Source organism: Patella vulgata, chromosome 7 (genome assembly GCF_932274485.2).
Source record: "Patella vulgata chromosome 7, xgPatVulg1.2, whole genome shotgun sequence".
NCBI lineage: Eukaryota > Metazoa > Mollusca > Gastropoda > Patellidae > Patella > Patella vulgata.
Window position 1 is genome coordinate 35,685,542 of NC_065885.2, and position 15,816 is coordinate 35,701,357.

The following is a 15,816-nucleotide window of genomic DNA, read 5'->3' on the forward strand; positions in this document are numbered from 1 at the left end:
AACAGTTCAGTTCAATTCCATTTAGTTCAGTGGGGATTAAGTTAATTTAGCTTTCAATTCATTTTTGTTTGTCATTGCACATGTACTAATTGTATACGGCCACCACAGTTTGTTTTTCAGGAACCAGGTTGGTGGATGCAGAATGTTGGACACAGATGGATCCTAAATTATAAGACCCATGTTATTTTTTTACAGCATTTTTCCCCAAAAAAATTGTCGTATTGGAAGTTTGATATCTTTTAAAATAATATTAATGGATTTTGTGTGAATTTCCAATTCACACAGTAGTAAGTTATATTTCTAATTATAATCACCAAACTAACACCAAGTGCAGAGCACGAACTAGGCTTGGTTGATCACCAACTTGGAACAACGTTGACCTAGATGTTATATAACAACTGATAATTGCCAGAGTTTATTAGGAGCAATACAATTGATCAACAATTTCATTGTAACTAATGTGTATTATAGAATTTATCAGAAAGAACAATAATATTATTCCCAATACATTCACTCTCTTGGAATTTGCGAGTATTTTGGTTTAATAAAGTTTAAAATATGTCATGACTCTGTAAATTAATAACGATGTGTTGTAATTTGTCAGGCACACAAACGCCTCAATGGATTATGCACATTAGCTATATTTGAATTACATCAAAGGTGTATTAGAAATTACTGTTCTGAAACAGTTTCTTTTTATAAACATTCATGACGTGGGGCTCAATATAGAATAATAAATGGCCAGAAATATTTAAAATGAAGCTATATAAGTTTAAAACTATGACTTTAAAATATAGTGAAAATGTCAACATAGATCACTGCAGTAATAAATTGTTGTTGCTGAAATGGGTCCCTATAAAGACAATAGCTCAAATCTTAACACAATTTTACATATCCGATGCATTGAAGAATAGCTAATGTATATTAGGTGAATACATTGACGGAGTTCGAAGATCAGCATTTTCTGCTTAGGGTAAGCAGAGATAAGCAATTTGATTGGTTGATGCTTAATGCTGGGACACGATAACTTTAGTTCTAATTAAGTGAGAGTGATGGAACTTGGTGTATGGTCCTTGATAAAACATCTTTGCTCCAGTTATAACACGCTTTCGAGAAAACTCACCATACAAAGAATACACAGTGTCAAGTCGTCGCACCGTCGCAGAGATTTTCACTCTTAGCGATAATTATCTCAGCGACCTTAATTGACGAAAATTGAGTTGGCCTTAAAGGGACAATAACACTCTTGCTGGCTTGAAAGCTCCAGAAAATAAATAATATCTCTATCTAAGTACTAGATGTTTAAGTGTCCTACCTGTTGTGTAAATTATCCATTACATCCTATTTTACTTGTCCAGAGGGTTCGAAAATATTTTTTAATCGAAGTTTCATTTGAAAAGGGTTACGTTAGACGTTTCAAACCATTATTTTGAATTTTTCAAAATTTTTAAATAAGGTGTGTTAAGATGAAATTTGTATGATCAATTAATTGAAATATTCTAAAATAGTACAATTTGTTGACCAGAATAAAGATTGGGACATATTATTCTGTTACAACAAGAGTGGTATTGAGCCTTTAACAAATAGATCTAGCCACCGTACACTGTCGAAAAATTGATGGGGTCTGGTTGTTCAAAAACTATTGTCTCGATTTGCAGGGGCGTTTAAACGTGGCTGAGTTAACTCCCTTTCGAAAATGGCTGCTGGTTGTTGATGTAAACAAAAAATGTTATCAATGATAAATAATTGTAGTTGTATAACAAACAAGGGACCATAAGACTACCATATTATAAAACCTGTACTATGGATATTGACAGGTTAGTTATTTTTAGAGCTAAATGCCCAGCGCAGCTGGGCAGTAAAATATTAACCAAAGAATTTGATCACTTCTTTTCGTTCAGCTTCGGACGTGGTTGGTTGCCACTAGTTCAGCTCTGAACGTAGGTCTCAAGGTCTCATTAGACTCGCCCAGTACGTTCAGGAACCGTCCTATTGAATCCTTGGCGAAACTGAAATCGCTTTCCAGTCAATTTTACTTGGCAACTTACTGCTAAACGGTGGGGTGTCAATCCGTGTGAACGCCTGTAGCCTATGTAAAGGAACATTCTTATCATTCTTAGTTAGTGAGAAAATAAGACCTTCCTATTGCTTAACTCGCTAGAGTCAGTATGAGCGACACAACACACTGTTGAAAAATAAGTCCCCGACTTCTAACCGACTTAATTGGCGGACTTCATTAAAATCTAAATATAGGATAACGCACAAATTTTCAACAACGTGTTGTGTCGCTCATACTGACTCTATTTTAATCATTTAGGTTGATAGATAGTATATTTATAGATTCATTTTTGTGAAAATCTCAAAACCAATATTTTCACTTGTTTTGTCTATAGCAATTACGCCTGTCCATCCTCGTGGGTTTTCTCCGGGTCCTCCGGTTTCCTCCCACTGCTAAAGACCCCTACGCGCGAGCAAATTACTGAAATAAAATTAACCATATGTTAGTCCCGAAATGACCTAGTTTGTGTCGAGTGGACGTTAAACCCCATTTCTCTCTCTCTCTCTCTATAGCAATTAGACTTTGCGCATTCCGACTCATTTAGCCATAATGGGTCACAAATGATTATGGTTTATTGACAAGCCTTGAAATAATAATATTATAAGCCTGTTTGGCAAAACTTTGTGCAAAACACATTAAAATTATACCAAGAAAATTACAGAATGACAGAATGACAAAATGACAGAATTGTGTCTGAAAAGACTGGATTCACCCCTGTCAGTGACTGTGACAGGTGACTTATTTATCAGCTACATTAGAAATTGTTTTCTTGTGGTGCCAGAAATGGTTATATTTTCCAGACTGTACATATCAGTAGGATATATATTACTATTACCTACCAGTGCCTGTAATTTACTTTTAATTTCATATTTGTAATTTCAGTGCGTCATCAGAACAAAGTATTGCGATTACAAACAGTTGGAACTCTTTAACCTTTTCAGAATCAGAAAATCAGATATCAAGACAGATTCCAGAGGTAGTTGACGTATAGTATATTATAGTTATACCAATATTATTTGTTCTAAAAACAAGTGCTATGTTAGCATCGTATTAGTTCTGTGTAAATGGTCTCCTATAGCAACCTGCATGAATTTCAACCCCATTTCATTTTGTACTACATTCTGTACTTTAACTTATTTGTACTGATCTAAATCATAATATATTCGATGAGACGAATATCAAGGTCCCATACATATCACTGGTAGCATGTTAAAGAACCCCTGGCTGTATGGCCGCTCTCCAGACAAAATTTCCACATAGCCACATTGGCGTAGAAAAGTAGTATGTTAAACCCCATTTCATTTCATTTATTTCCGTGCAGTTAGTGGAATGTAATGAAATTAAAGTGCAACTCTATATTGTGCTGCTGTTTTCTCTTGGGAAGAAGTGCAAATTAAAAAAGACACAGTACTGTACTTTATAATAATGATCTTAAAAATTCTTAAACCATAAGAATTATCATTAATTAACACACTGTCATATTTTCTTTGTAGCTTTCTTCAGCCAAATTTCAGTTTTCTCTTTGGCATGATTTGAAGAATTCAGAAATTAAAGGCAACCAACTGAAGGCTCCTCGTATTAGAATAGGTTAGTTGTCTTTATACAAATAATAAAACCAGACATCATTGGATCCAAAGTGTTTCACAGGTAATGCGAAAGCCTTCTTTTAACACTGTACAATACAACTGACCTTTAATTAAGATCAAGCCCAGTATAGTTTTGCGTATGATGTCGCTTCATTTGCCGTCTAAAATACATGCGTTTTTTTACATCGAACAGGATTTTCCGGTGTGGTTTCCCCTTGTCAGTAGTGCAGGACGGTGGGCCTGATAAGAACAGCTGTCTAGTTGTTAGGATGGGACGAAAACCAAGGTCCTGTGCACACATTGGCGTGCATGTAAAAGATCCCTTGGTAGTTGGAATTTTATATGAGTAGGCCTTGGTGCCACTGTCTTGCAAGTAAAAGGTTCCCCGGCAGTTGGAATTCGATACAAGAGGTGGCCATAGTGCCGCTGCCTGGGCAAAATTTCCCTCATAGCACACTGTATGGTGTATACCCGTCATCATTATCCCAGTCGGAGCAGAACCGAAGGACGTTAACCCCAATTTCATTTCATTTCATTTCATTTCATGTTTGTTGATTCCTAAGAATTGCTAACTGGAGCAATGGTTTAAAACTGGATTTCAGAAGCCAAAAGCTACTAGTTAGAAGAAAAACTGTTAGAAATCAAAATCTAATTTAGGGTCTAAGAATAATTTTTGAAATGTATTCAAAACTTGTTCTTAATTTAAATATTATCTGTTAATATATAGGTCCAAATGAAAAGGACAAACCACTGTATTTTGGTGATGATTGTGATACAGATATAGAATCAGATCATCATGAATTAACTGGAAAAGAAAAAACAAAGCATCGTGATGCATTGGAAAGTTGGGAAAAGGCTGAGGTTTGATATTTTAAAAGAGATTAACTCATTTAGGGCTGACAAGGAAAGACAATGTTCTTTCGTATTGTTTATAACAGTAGTATTGAATATTGGGAGGCCAAATGTTCTAAATAATAAGACCTGGGTAGATAGTAGATTACCTGCCTTACCTCTGTTTTCTGTTGATAGTCTGTTTACTCACACTTCCAAACATGTACCCCTACATGCAAGAGAAATAATGAAATATATATATACCAAGTTAGTTTAAAAGACCTGGATAGTGTTGAGATGATGTTGAACCCTATTTCCCAGTGGGAGAAACTGTTGCCCAGTCAGTAAGATGCTGGTTAGATAACCGGTGTTGGCCGAGAAAGTTCCTCAGGATTTGCTAGAGTGGTTTCCCCTTGTCAGTGATGTAAGATGGGGGAACAGAATAACCAAGGCCTTGTGTGCACATTGGCATGCATATAAAAGAACCGATGACAGTTGGAATTCGAAAAATAAGAGTAGGCTGTAGTGCTCCTGTCTGGGCAAAATTTCCCTAAAAGCACATTGTATGGCGTATATGCCTGCCTTCATTAGCCCAGTCGGTGTAGAACAGTAAGACAATAAACCCCATTTCATTTCTTAGTGTCTCTCTATTAAAAAGACGCTTACAATTGATGTTTATAATTTTTTTTCAGTTGGCAAGTTTTGGATACCAAGAATTACAGAATGGTTATCAGAAGAAGAATCTATATCGTATTCTGGCAAAATTAAAAAGTGTAAAACACCTTAATCTTGCTCACAACCAGATTACAAATATCAATTCTTATTCTTTTCCACAGTAAGTTAGAGATGTTTTTTTCTTTTTAACCTCTTTGAGTAAGGTCAAAAACATATGACACTTATTCTGGTAGACATGGGTTGTGGAAACTATTAATGCAATCTACTTCAAGAAAACAATAATTTGACTGGCATAATTCTGGTTAAACGAACATAGATAGTGTTACTGTTCATGTTTTTGTTTGTCTCGCTAAATATGTGTTATAGGTCAGTATCCACATCTCTCTAAAGAAGTAATATTGTTTTCTTAAATACAAAGTTTGAAAACTCTATTTGTTAAATAGGTAGACCACAATAATGTTTGTTTATAGTAATTAATGGTACAGAGAGATAAACAATAGTCATTATTCAAGAATACTGGAGCTTAAACTGTTTGAATTAGTAAAAAAATATACATATTCAACATTTAGTTGATTAAAAGCTAATTAATGATGACAAATTATTCTGGTGTGCATAAACATAATGCTGCTGTAATGAACACATAAACTCAGTTTTTAAACTGTTGAGTAAAATGGAATATTATCTTTTCTTGCAGTTGTGAATATCTGAATTTAAACAACAACTTTATTGCATCCTTTAAGGTACTGTAAATCAGAAATTAAATGTAGTTGTCATAAAGAGGATTTCATTTTCATTTAAACATTTAAGAATGATTTAAAAAAAAGAATAACCCATTACCACTGCCATCTGCTTAACTCACCATGTCACAAACAACAATGTCTTGTCACCAGCTAGAACTGGTTGATACATACTACTTGAAGAACAAGGCCATGCTTGTTATTTAAAGAGGAACTGAACATTTTCCTTATTTGAATTTGGGCGGTGTTATGCAAAAGAGTCCCATTTGCTTTGATTAAAGAATTCATGAAGATTGATATGTAATATTATTCTAACCGAAATCTATTAATAGAACATAGCCATTTATAGATTGTTTAATAGAACATCATTACAAATATAGTATAGCTCCTTTTGATTATTAGACAAGTCTGATCTAAGTGCGTTGGATCACTGCCATCTCTGAAAATGCATCTCGCGTAACAAAGCTATGTGCGTTAGGTCATTCTGTAATACTATAGGTTTTATTTTTGTTCTATGAAAGATGCTCTGTTTAATATATTGAAGTGGTTTTAAAAACAAATGGGTGACAACAAAAATGGGCTAAGTAGGTATTTTGCAAGATTCATCTTTCTTAGACTAACTCACAGACAGTTCCTACCACCATCAATTGCTAAAAGTAGGGTACTATCGTCCAGTCATCTCGTGCACAGATTAGTCCAATTAAGTAGAATAATGTTGACGTAAAGCGGTGCCCAATCGAAACACTTTCCCAAAAATGGTAATTGCCCTGCCCTAATAGCTGACGTATCTATACTTTCTATATAAGAAAGAGCGAGGTTAAATTTCCCTTCAGACATCATTAAGTATTCTCAAAAGGACGTTCCCACAGCCTCCTCGGCTGAGAGGCTGGGAAACAGACATCATTTAGACATCCTAGGAGAGACATCATTTAGAGATCCTAGGAGAGACATCATTCCGAGTTCCTAGGGGAACGTTATACCCACAGCCTCCTCAGCTTAGAGGCTAGGGTGAAGACATATTATTTAGAGATCCTAGGATAGACATTGTTCAGTGTTCCTAGGTGAACATCATATCCACAGCCTCCTCGGTTTAGAGGCAGGAATGGCTCTCGCCACAGAATGAACACACACGAAGTGATAGAGTATGGCGGTATATTAGATTCAAAATTCTAAAATGCTTTCGTCTAACTTCTAACTTCTGTTCATGTATTTTTTAACTTCTATTCATGTGCATAAAACTGCGAAGACACTGGCAATAGTTGACAAATGTCTTTTAAATTTTGAAATATTTTGTTTTATTATTTACAGTGCCTACCAAAAGTATCAAAGATTTGCTATATAACTTTAAAAGACAACGACATCATGGAATTAGATGGATTAAAAGCTTTAAGATCAACATCTATTGAAGAATTATACCTTAATGGTAATCCCGTCACTTTCACTGCAGGTTATAGACAAAGGTAATGTTTATTTTTCAGGTTTTGCCACAATCTTGAATTAAATTTAGATATATTTTTACTGATTATTCTTATGGTCACCTAATTAACATCTAAGAAAAAACTAAATACATTTGACATTCATTTGACGGAAATGCATTTCAAAAGATTTCTGGTAAGTTTGTGTACCAAGGCTCTTGATTGGTCAATAGATCTTGAGCTGACCAATCATATTCTGTGTATAACTGAACAAACTCCATACAGGCATGATGTTGTGGACATTCAGGGAATAGTACATACTTATCATCAATCAGTCATTAGTGTGCTTCACTGTTAAGGTTCCCCAGATAAAAAGTATCTCCAAATATAGCAATAATTAGGCCGTACAAAAAAAAAATCATATTCTGGTTCTCAGATATGTCACTTAAAGATACATTATGTATGATTTAAATAAAGACCTGGCTATTATAGGTCAAAAATAGATAATTTAAAATGAATATATTGAAAATTTGGTTCAAATTACTTTATTCTGAGCCAAATTATCACTGTTTGTAGTTTTGACAATATGTAGACGTTATCCACAATTTGTTTGTGGACATTCTTCCGGTTACAATTTTTAACCGATTTTGATGAAACTTGAAATACAGGCCTATCTCCTAAAGATCTTGGTGCCTTTAGATATTGGCATGTATCGTACGATAACTTCATGGATTGTTGCTCCCGATTGTACGAAAAAGCACATTTTTACCTGTAGCTTGTTGAACTCTAGAAGTCACAATTTTCATGTGATTTTGATGAAACTTGATATGCATGTTTATAATCCAAAGATCTTGGTTCCTTTCGATATTCGCACATGTCGGATCGTACGAAAATTAGCCTTTTTAGCTTGTGGTTCCTCAAGAGCTCACCATTATTGTCCGATTTAAAAAAACGTTTAAATATATCACCATTCCACCATAATGAAGGTTGAATTCGAATTTCGGGAAAATTGAAACGAAACTGCCCAAAAGATGGCCGCTCTTTGTACGCAAATACAAACATCTGGTATATCAAGGTTGTGGACCCTCTAGAGGTCACAATTTTTATCGGATTTTGATGAAACTTAAAAATATATCTTTATATACCAAAGATCTCGTTCCCTTTCGATATTTTCACATTTCAGACCAAAACTTTCTGGATTATGGTCCCTGATCGTACGAGAATGATGAGATAAATGTAGTGCCTTGAAATGTGATGTTTATTAGAAGTCATTTAGTACAGTTGTGATCCTTTAACACAGAAATGAAAACTGCCCTCACGCATCAGATTTTTTTCATGGATTTTCAGAGGACCATAATTTTTTTGTATGTCTCTGTTGTGTAATCTTAGGGTTGACCATTCATCGAAGTTAGTTCATCTTTCATTGGCTGAAAGTTAGGGTTTCAATTACAGACAATGTTTTTACAAATTGTTATATTATGGTAAATATAATGCTATACATTTAATTTAATATAGTTTTTCCTTTTTGTAATTTTTTTCAGAGTGTTTTCTGTATTACCAAATTTGAAAGTATTAGATGGTATTTACCAGCTTACAACAGATACAGAACCTGTAGAGGCAATGGAAGCTCCTAAATCATGCTTAATATCATAATCTAATGGTACAGGGGAGTTATATTGTTTAATGACTGACGACAGATTTATATGATCTGATTTATGTCCTATGCTATATGAACAGCACTTGATTGTTTTGATTTTCATGATCACTAAAATCTCATCTTTTATCATAGATCTTGGATTTCATTTTCTTTTAAACATCAACACTGGCTGAATCAAGTATCTGTGTCTAATTATGATTGGTTTACAAGTGCTTTAACAGAAGGCCACAAAATATTTTTAAGAAAAAAGGATTATGAGTGACAACCTCACTGTGTTTGTCTAAAGAGAAATGAGGTAAAAGCCACATGAAGTGAGCTATTTGATTGACCAGTTGAATACTGGGGCCTTATTCACAAAAAACTTAAAAGAATACAGCCTTTTCATTTGCTAAGAGCTAAAATTTGTACTAGAATTATAAAGCTAAACCAAATGAAAAGGCTGCATCCTTAAAATATTTTAGTTTAATTAAGTTTTCATGAATAAGGCTCCAGGTGTACTATTTAGTCACAAACCCTAGGGAGAGGGGTTTTACATAGGCTAAGCCTGTTCCCCAATCCCATTCAGTCAACCTGAATAAAAAATATGGTTTGAAAAAAAACAAACCCCGAAACACTGCTGTGTGTATGCTAAAACCTATGTCTTTTAAGGTTGTACAAAATAATGAAATGTTAACTGAATGTATTTTTGATGCATGGAGTGCTTATCACCTTCAATCATATTTTTTAAAACAACAATTTAATTCTGGGATCTCCAAGTTTATTATTGAATTTATTAAGACCCCTAATATAAAGATCTGATTAAACCTTCTTAAAGGGATAAATAAAAAAACTATATTGAAGCTTCTACTCTACACCCTTCATACTACATGTATCTTACTTGAGTTGTAATCAAAAACACTGAATGCTTGAATGTGATATATTATTTAATTCACATTATTTTATACCAATTATGTCATGTACTATTTTTATTAAGTCTGTGAACATGATGCAATTTACTATTTGTTATATATTTTTTTCAAACACAAATCTTTGTCTTTTGACTCTCTTGATGTTACATGTATTTTGGGATAATTGCATTTTAAATCAATTTTGAGTGTTATTGATATATATAATAAGTGTTTTTTTATGATAAGAATAAACAAATACAATTGTAATTTTCTTCTTTGAATTATTTATATCATAATAAATCTTCGAGTATTTACAAGATACAGGGGTGATGACAATATACTGCCACATGTTCAAAGAATGCACATCTAGATGTAAGGAAATGAAATGGGTTTTAACTCCTACTGTTCTGCTCTGACTGGGCAAATGAAGTGGATATATACCATGCAGGGTGCTGTAGACGAAATTTTGCCCTGACAGCGGCTCTACAGCCTACTCTTACATTGAGTTCCAACTGTCAAGGGATCTTATACGCCAATGTGTACACAAGACCTCAGTTTTTCATCCCATCTGAACGTCTATATGTTGTACGTTGCTAGGCCCTCCGTCCTGCATCATGGACAACCATTCTGGAAAATCCTGATAAACTTTCTCTGTCAACACCGGACTTTCAGGTTAGAGAGCCAAGTCTTATATTACTCACTGAGATCTGGCCTTTATAATGTTTTCAAAGTTGAAGGTGCTGTTATCTCGTGATTACTACCATAGCAATCCCAGCCAGTTTGAATTTTTTTTCTAAAACACATCTGTACTGTGGAGTTTTAAACCAGGAGATTGGTTATGGCAATATACCTTTATGTGAAATCCTACTGTTCTGCACCGACTGGGCTAATGAAGAAGGGCAAACAGTGTGCTATGAGGGAAATTTTACCTGAACAGCAGCACTGCGGCCTATTCTTATATTGATGAACACGCCAATGTGTACATGGGCCCTCCATTCTGCACCACTGACAAGGGGGAACCATGCCGGAAAATCATGATGAATTTTCTCGGTCAACACAAGGATCGAACATGGGACCTCCAGGTTAGCGAGCCAATGTCTTACTTTCTGAGCCACTGTGGCTCCCGTATGTGAAATCAACATGTGGTCATGTCAAAACAATAATTCTTTCTTCAATACAATATTTATTGTAGTATCTAATTTCAAATCTTATAATCACATAAAAATTTGGATGGAATTTCAATATATCAGTCAGTATTTCTGTAAAATAACCCTAAGACTATAAAACCAAAATCAAACTTCAACATTTTTTTAAAAAATATACATGTTAAAAACCTTTAAAATAGAATCAATATGCAATTTAAGTTAGCTTCAATATATACAATATAAATTATCATTTCATATATCACAGTGTACATTGTTTCATTTAATTTACTTTGATTATAATAGAAAAGATATCTAATAGGTTTTTAAAAAAAAAAGAAAGTGACAATTTGATTTGAAATGTTTTAGTGGTGTTTAGAAAGGCATTATCACTGTCACCACGAATATGTATAAATTTAATCAATTTTGGTTCGTATCATATTCAAAATAACCTTATAGACCGGAGGAGGGGGAGGGGAGGAGGGGTCCATCAAATGGCCTGCCAGTATCAACAACTATACTACATTGCAACAAACTTGAACCACAATATGGGTCAATAAAACAGATCCATAAATAAACTCTGTGCGAACATAAATATATAACTCTATTATAATAACACAAAAATATCAACAGCAGTCATAATTAATCACTGAAAAAAAAAATAATTCAGTGACACATACATACTTCATACATTTAAATCACAACACACTATAAATAAACCCTATTAAAATCATAAATATTAACATGAATATCATATATTTGATTGTCTAATTAAACCCAAACCTAAAGAAGTTTTCTTGAAAATAACATGGGAAACATTACCCCAGAACAAAGGCTCAATTTTAAAATTATGTCTACTTTTGAATGATACTTTTTAAATTACCATCGATTTTTATGTACACCCATACAAATGACATATCCATTAAATGAAGGAGGTACTGTTTAATTGCAGTCAAATTTCATTCACTCGATACCAAATGGAATCATGCATAGAATATATACTTCCTAGCCTAAACCCAAATACTCTGCTTAAATTGATGAGACCATCCAAGTAAACATTGGAATTATATGTGCCTTTATACTAAATCATATCTTTTTCAAATAAAAACAAGGTTGTCTTGTCTTCCAGTCCTGTCTGTTTAATAGTTAACCTTGGATTTTCAAATATTCTTCTTGGCACATTAACAGCTAAATAATAATCTTGAGACAATGTTTCCCCACATTCTGTTTCTGCATACTTCAGCACAGAATGAAGGGTTTCTGTTTCCTTAAAGCTTTTAGTTATTCTTGATCCTGTAGTTGGAATTTTAATGGCCAGAGTAATACATTTGCCCTCATTGACCTGTCTTTTTTCTGGTTTTTGTTCGTCATTTTTCACAGAGGGACTTTTAGTGTTTTTATTTTCACCAACAGGTTTTTTATTTATCGCCGAGTCTTCATCTTTACCATTATTTGTAACCAGACTCATTTGCTTCAGGTCCCGGGAAACTTTGTTAACATTCTGTTCGCTTTCCCTTCTTTCTCTATTTTTATTATGGTTAATATTGATGTCTGGTAGTGGTTTGTATTTTGAAAGGGATGATGAAGGTCTGGATGGTCGTCTGGCAAATGGATCAACATCTGCTATGAGTAAGAGAAAATCAAAAGATTTAACAATTACAATATCTAATAAACATAGGTCATGGAAAGTTAGGTGGGTGTGTGAAATAGTTTTATTTGACGTCCGCTTCCACCGAAGTGGTATCAGACAAGGGTAGGTGTATGGAAGGATAACATTGGCAATATTATTTCAATGTTCACAGTGCAAAATACAATTTGCAATTTCCATTGCTCCACAGTACCAATGTCACAGTGTAAAATACAGAATACACTTTTCAATAATAGAAATACAGTATAATAGTTATTTTGCACATTACACTTCTCCATTCCGCATTTTGCATAATAGACAAATGCATAATAGAACCTTGCATAGTAGAACATATACCTTATATGGGATGTACGTCGACGTCATTTGCATACGGAAAAAAATCCGGACTATGCTGGAAATTAATAATTTATGTGATCAATCTACAAGATCAAGGTCATTAAAAGGGGGCCAATACTCATATTTACAGACCTTTGGAAAACGATCAATGAAATAAAATGAAATGGGGTTTAACATCCTACTGTTCTGCTCTGACTGGGCTAATAAAAATGGGCATACACCATGCAGTGTTCTGTGAGGGAAAATTTGCCTGGGCAGCGGTGCTGTATATGGCCTACAGTACTCTTGTATCGAATTTCAACTGCCAAGGGATCTTTTACGTGCATGCTAATGTGTATACGGGACCTCATTTTTTCGTACCATCCAAATGATTAGACAGTTGTCCTTGTCAGGCCCTCCGTCCTGCATCACTGACAAGGGGAAAGAAAAACGATCAAAGTCAGGTGGTATGAAACTATTAAATGACAGGGGTGAGGATTATTTAAAGTAAACATACATGTACCTGTCTTAATACGAATTATAGATATCATGTTAGGTATCATTTCTCTTTTCAAATATTTAAATAATTTTCTGGCACATTTATATTTACATACTTTGAAAAAATGAAATGAAATGGTGTCTAAGGTCCTACTGTTCTGGTCCAACCGGGATAATTTTGCCCGGGCTGCGGCACTATGGCCTACTCTTATATCAAATTTCAACTGCAGTGCCAAGGGATCTTTTACATGCACAGCAAAGTATACACGGGACCTTGGTTTTTCGTCATATCGGATCGACTGGACAGCTGTCCTTGTCAGACCCTTTTTCCTGCACCACTGACATGGTGAAACCATGTCGGAAAATCCTGATATACTTTCTCGGCCAATGCGGGGATGGAACACGCGACCTACAGGCTAGTGAGCCAGCATCTTACCCACTTGGTCACCCTGGCTCCCTACTTAAAGAAAAAGATTGATGTTGAAGTGAAAGGTGGGGGAGGGGGGGGGGGTATGAACTAAAAATATGAGGCTAATCGAACGTGGTACTGTGGAGCAATGGAAATTGCAATTTGTAAAATTAAAATACGTATTTTGAACTGCTGATGCAGTTTGTACAGTGAACATTGAAATAATATTGGCAAAGTTATCCTTCCATATCGGTGGGTTTTGTGGGGCCCTTTCATACCCACCAAATGAATCCTGCTTAGCAAGTTTTAAAATACTTCTACTGTGTTGTGTAGCCTAAACACAACTTTTAAAACTCAAAAAACTCCAACAATAAACAATTATTTTTAAAAATTCCAACAAAGACTCTGTCGGTCCTACATTGACTACCGAAGTTTAACTTTAAAATGGATCTGGGGGCTAGCCGTAAGCGTCCACTGCGCAGTACAGTCCCGGGCCTGTAGTGATACAGACTTCACTCAAATTTGAAAACAATCAGGAATGTAACCCAGAGAAATCATTGTGTAATGCCAGCATGAGTCATGATCTGCTACATGTTACGAGAAATATGAATGTAAACATATTGAAGTAAAAATAAACTATACAAGTAAAAACATCGGGGAAATGTATAAAAAAACAGGTAGTCTAAAAACTAAATGCTTCCAGTCAATTGAGAAACATTTTAGTATTCAATAGAAACGAGGCATATTGAACTCAATTAGGGCACATGTTCCACCCACCACAAAAACATAGCAAAAAACAAACAATACTGAATACAAAGAAGCAAATGAGAAAATGTAGACCGTCTCGAAATACAGCCGTCTGCTGAATGAAGTAAACATACAAATTCAGTAATTTATTGAACATTTTTCTTACCATATCCTTCCAATGAATCATTTGATGTCAGAGATAATGATGCAGAATATTTTCGCCGTCTTGATGACCCAGGGCGTGAATCTTTACCCTTACTTAAACTTAATGGGGGTTTAGGGGGTGGGGTTGGCGGAAAATGTCCCTCTTCAGATTGATTAGACCAAAGAGTGGGACTTCCTGGTGGTGCCAATATGATCTCTTCATTACTGCTTTTTGAAAAGCGTCTTAAACTTTGTCTAGCCATCATGTCGCTGTTGAACTGGAGTTAAAACTGATAAAGATTCTTCCATAATCTGTTTTCTCTAATCTGAAAAATAACAAAAATACTATTGAGAAAAATATGCCACATTCCCCTTTAGGCTGTATTAGTAAGCACGTATAAGCTAATTATATAATACAATAAAGGATAAAATATGCTGGTTATATGTTTAGGATAACAAGTCTTTGGACTAGAGCAGAGCCTCACCAGCACTAACCGTCACAAAATTTCAGAAACATCTTTCAACCTATTCCTGAGATATATATCAGAGGCTGCCGAGCGGTTTCCGAAGTGGGGGGGGGGGGGGTCTGATAATTGAGGAAAATTTTGATGTAATTTTTAATTTTTGCATTTTGAGTGACTTATTAACATATATGGAAACGTCGCCGAGATCAACCTGGGACACTATAAAAAGCCAGCATACTATATTCACAAAATGTGTGTGTGGGTTCAGTCGGGGCTTTAAACATGCATTAATAAACAGTATGTGTTTTTCTAACTAAAAAAAAGGCATCATATCTACCATGGAAACGAATTATAAAAAGTTCAGCCATTTTGATTAAATATATTCATAAAATTCATGCCAAACATTTTTCCGAAACGAAATAAAACTCACGAAGTCCATATTCAGTACAAAAAAATATACATTTTAAGTGGTTCGAATATATTAATTATGTAGTTATCTAACTGCAATATATATTATTAGGTGGGTATAGTAATCTCTGTATATATTTCTCAGTTTCTCTATTTTTTTATTTTCTGCAACTTGCGTTACCGAATTTGGACAA

General features: G+C 34.6%; 1 protein-coding gene and 1 long non-coding RNA gene across 2 annotated transcripts; one reads left to right on the forward strand and one right to left on the reverse strand.

The window, feature by feature from the left end:
* Positions 1 to 880: 880 nt before the first annotated feature.
* LOC126828511 (protein tilB homolog) lies at positions 881 to 10,097 on the forward strand. Its single transcript, XM_050558298.2, has 8 exons — positions 881 to 1,817; positions 2,942 to 3,035; positions 3,553 to 3,646; positions 4,373 to 4,506; positions 5,169 to 5,311; positions 5,846 to 5,891; positions 7,197 to 7,348; positions 8,845 to 10,097. The coding sequence occupies exons 1-8, from the start codon at positions 1,804 to 1,806 to the stop codon at positions 8,954 to 8,956; spliced, it is 789 nt and encodes a 262-aa protein (XP_050414255.1). The 5' UTR covers positions 881 to 1,803; the 3' UTR covers positions 8,957 to 10,097.
* Positions 10,098 to 10,164: 67 nt separating this feature from the next.
* LOC126828512 (uncharacterized) lies at positions 10,165 to 15,624 on the reverse strand. The gene is made up of 3 exons (XR_007683103.2): positions 15,552 to 15,624; positions 14,773 to 15,076; positions 10,165 to 12,609 (listed from the first exon to the last, which is right to left on the reverse strand). It is a non-coding gene; the product is annotated as an uncharacterized LOC126828512 (long non-coding RNA).
* Between the last annotated feature and the right edge of the window lie 192 nt (positions 15,625 to 15,816).